At 50.0% G+C, this 4182-nt stretch overlaps 1 protein-coding gene across 1 annotated transcript; it reads right to left on the bottom strand.

The window, feature by feature from the left end:
- Positions 1 to 2954: 2954 nt before the first annotated feature.
- Positions 2955 to 3467, bottom strand: LOC119866211 (60S ribosomal protein L12-like). The gene is given in 1 exon segment (XM_038574504.1): positions 2955 to 3467. A coding segment is annotated over 1 exon segment (498 nt). The 5' UTR covers positions 3453 to 3467.
- Positions 3468 to 4182: the final 715 nt, after the last annotated feature.

Genomic DNA, 4182 nt, shown 5'->3' with positions numbered 1-4182 from the left:
CTTGAGATCCTTCACCGACCTCATCAGCCCACAGTCCTGAATGTTCTTTTTAAGAAAATCTTCTCAATGTGCATTGACTAAGACTCAATGATGATGTCACTGTGAAGACACAGGCGGAATTACGAGTATATTGTTCACAGATCTGTGCGGACTGCATGGAAAATAACGATGGATGTGGCATTGAAAATCTCAGTGCAGTTGCACTTGGTGGCACAGTGATTGAGCATCTACCTTTGGCTCAGGTCATTATTCCAGGGTACTGGGACCAAGACCTGCATCAGGCCCCCTGCAAGGGCCCTGCTTCACCCTCTGACTCTGTCTCTGCCTCTCTCTATGTGTCTAATGAATAAATAAATAAAACTTTTTAAAAAAAGAATGACTTCATCTTTCATTTAAATAGACATTTAGAAACATTTTATAGAATCATTTGTCTCTTTTTTTAACCTTATGATTATATCATGGGTCTGTTCATACAGGTAGGAAAATCTGAAGGGGTGCCCATGAGTCCCCATGAGGACCCTTGTTGTATGAATTTCGCAGCTATCTGAGTGACCTGCATTGGCCGAGGTGTCTTTGAAGCCAGAGTAGTGGCTGGGGACACTGGGGCCCTGGTGAGTCTCAGTAGACCATCAGCAGGTACTCAGGAGGCCTCCTGGCTGCTGGAACCAGCATATGGCCACCGCTGCAGCCACTGCTCAGTGTGCAGGTGAGTCTGGCTGTTGATCCCAGGGATGCAGAGAGGGAGGGCGGCTGGGTCAGCACAGGCAGGGATGGGGAACCTGCAGACACATTCACGGGTGATGGATCAGAGGCCAGACTGAATTTCCTCAAATCTCTAAGCTAGACCAGCAGACGTAGGCTGACAGTGGCTCTGTGTCCCTGAGGTCACTCCTGACCTGTGCACTGACAGAGTTGAATGAACATTAAAGATCACAGGTCAGGGTGACAAAGTCCCTGGTCCCCTCCATGGGCTGGGCTGCCCCACGCCTCCTCTTCTCCTCCCCCCTCTGCCAGAAGGGCTGTCCATGCACATAGGCTCCACCCACTCACTGCCCAGCCCCTCCCTGGGCCCTGATCCTGGAGCTTTGCTCACACCACACACTGAGGAGGATGGGGTTGGCTTCAGCCCTGGGAGAGCCCTGGGGGGAAGCATCTGCTGGCACCACACACAAGTCCCTGCTCAGGGTCCAGCCTGAGAGGACACAGCTGCTGAGCTCTCATCAGGGAGCAAGGACCAGCACACAGGCCCAGGCACCCTGAGTGAAGGATCCTCACAGAGCAGCCCTGTACGGACCACAGGGCAGTCCCTCAGCGCCCCCTCCTGGTCACAGGGCACTCACCTCAGCAAGGCCCAAAGCCCTGAGAGCCCAGCTGGTTTCCAGGGCTCACCAGTTCCCTCCCCATTGGCATGGCCAGGTCTGACTCTCAGAATGGGTTCCATCTCTTGGGCATTAGAGACATGAGTTCCACATGTTCTCACAGAAATGTATTTGTGTTTTAAACTCCTGTTTTTGTCATTTTTGTGTATTTTTTTGGACTTCTATTTGCCAACATATAGTATGACACCCAGTGCTCATCTGTCAAGTGCCTCCCTCATTGGCCATCACCCAGTCACCCCGTTACCCCACCCACCTCCTCTTCCTTTACTCCTTGTTCGTTTTGTACCAACATATTTGGTGTATCAGTGACAAATCCGAGAAGCACAGTGTGTTCACAGATGAGCACTAGTGTGACTCCCATCAGGCCATATTGTATTAGAATACAGTCTACACTATAGGGACATATTCAAACCCTCATTCATTGTCTCCATATACAGATTCTTTTGACATTTACAGATGTCTCCCTATACAGATTCTTTTCTTTTATGGACAAACCTCATTTTTTTCACATATTTTGCTGTGGAATCCACTCAGTAGGATTGTGTTGAAATATGGAAATTATATATACTACCGAAGATGGCGGAAGAGTAGTGTCCCCAAGTCACCTGTTCCCACCAACTTACCTAGATAACGTTCAAATCATCCTGAAAATCTATGAATTCGGCCTGAGATTTAAAGAGACAACAGCTGGAATGCTATGGTGAGGAGAGTTCACACTTCTATTAAGGTAGGAAAACGGAAAAAAAGAAATAAAGAAACTAAAAGCATCCAAGGGGAGGGGCCCTGAGGAGCTGGGCTGAGGCCGCAGCGAGCACCCCCAGGTCAGGAGAGCCCTGTCGGAGGAGCAGGAGCTGCACCAAACTTCCTGGATGGACAGGCGCCCACAAGGATTCAGAGCATGACCCCAGGAGGGCAGGGATGCCCTCAGGCTCCCGGGGCTATGAAAAAGCCCCTGCCCCGGGGAGAGCCCCACACCCTGTGGCTGAGCTCTCTAAAGGGCTGCAGCATGCCCCGTGGCCTGGGAGCAGCTCGGAGGGGCTCGGGCGGAGGCTCCGCAGAGAGGGGGCTGCACGGCCGTGAGCCCGATTCCAGCAGTGCAGGCCTGGGAGCCCAGGGCACCGGGGACACAGCCCAGGATCCGGCCTACACCCGGGACAGGCGGAGGCGGGAGGGCTCAGGCAGGACAGCGAGGACACCTGCCGCTGGGGGCCCCAAGCTGAGCAGGTCAGGGGCCCCGCCCCAGAGCATCCAGTCCCCTGCAGACTGGGAGTTGCAGTAGTTACTGCGGGAGCTGACTCCAGGGCTGGGGAGCTGGCCACCGCCACTGCTATTGTTCCTTGTGTCACCTTGTGCCAGGGACAGAGCAGGGCTGCCGGGGAAGAGGGACCTCACAGGATAAACAGCTCCCACTGAGACGACCTGGCAGGGGGCAGGACAGCTCCCCAAGTGCACAAACCTGAGAGTCAGCACAACAGGCCCCTCCCCTAGAACCAGCTAGAAGGACAGGGGAAGAGCAAGTTTTTTATTTTTTATTTTTTGTCAAATGATCCTTTGTTAAAATATTTTTCTTTGTAGTCACCTCGCTGGGCATTCCACTGCATAACTATTGATGTCATCTATGATGTCATGAGGGTTACGGCAACCAACATTGCAGCCCACAGACTGGGCAGTCCCCAGGATCTCTTTAATGGTTCCAGAGAGTTCTCTGGCTAGAGATCGGTGTCACGTCTGTCAGGCAATACTGACAAGCTCATCAAAAGTGATATTTCCACTGTGCTTAATGTTTTTCTGCTGCTTTCTGTCTCTTGGTGGTTCCTTCAGGGCTTTGATAATCAGGGCAGAGGCAGAAGGTATCACTTCAATCTGGGCCTGTCTGTTCTGAATGATCAGTTTCACTGTAATCCTTAGACCCTTCCAATAACCGGCTGTCTTGACGATGTCATAACCAACCTTTTTTGGAGACAGACCCGGCAGTCGATCTTCAGGGCCAGGGCAGACATGGCACCTGACCTCGCCACCGGTGCACCTCAAGAACATGATGTTGATCTCATTGGGATCGAACTTAGGCGGCATGGTGGAGGCAGCTGGTGTCGGATGACCCTGGATTCAGGAGGACCAAAGACAGTTGCACCTTTGCCTCCTCTGAGCCTAAAGCCAAAAGCAGAAGAGCAAGTTCTTGACCAAGCAGTGCTGGAAAACAACAGGGGAAATCGGGGGACTTCCAGTATACAGAAAAGGGGATACCCCTCCTTGTTTTGTTTTGTTTTTTGTTTTTTTGTTTGTTTGTTTCTGTTTGGTTTGGTTTGTTTTGGTATGGTTTTTTGTTCTTTATTAGTTATACCTTATTTTTTTTCCATTCCATTTTCCAGTATAACTTGATTTTAGCCACTCTGCACTGAGCAAAATGACTAGAAGGAAGAACTCACCACAAAAGAATCAGAAACAGTACTCTCTCCCACAGAGTTACAGAATTTGTATTTTTTTAAAATTTTTTATTGGAGTTATTTGCCAACATATAGCATAACACCCAGTGCTCATCTGAAGTACCCCCCTCAGTGCCAATCACCAAGTCAACTCAAACCCCTGCCCAAATCCCTTCCACTACCCCTTGTTCATTTCCCAGAGTTAGGTATCTCTCATGTTTTGTCACCCTCATTGATATTTTCACTCATTTTCTCGCCAAATTACAGAATTTGGATTACAATTCGATGTCAGAAAGCCAATTCAGAACCACAATTATAAAGCTAGTAGTGGCTCTGGAAATAAAAGCATAAAGTATCCAAGAGACTACATGACTGCAGAA

Source organism: Canis lupus, chromosome 26 (assembly GCF_011100685.1).
Source record: "Canis lupus familiaris isolate Mischka breed German Shepherd chromosome 26, alternate assembly UU_Cfam_GSD_1.0, whole genome shotgun sequence".
Classification (NCBI taxonomy): Eukaryota; Metazoa; Chordata; class Mammalia; order Carnivora; family Canidae; genus Canis; species Canis lupus.
The sequence above is the reverse complement of the archived record's forward strand: the minus strand, read 5'-3'. Positions and strand labels throughout refer to the sequence as shown.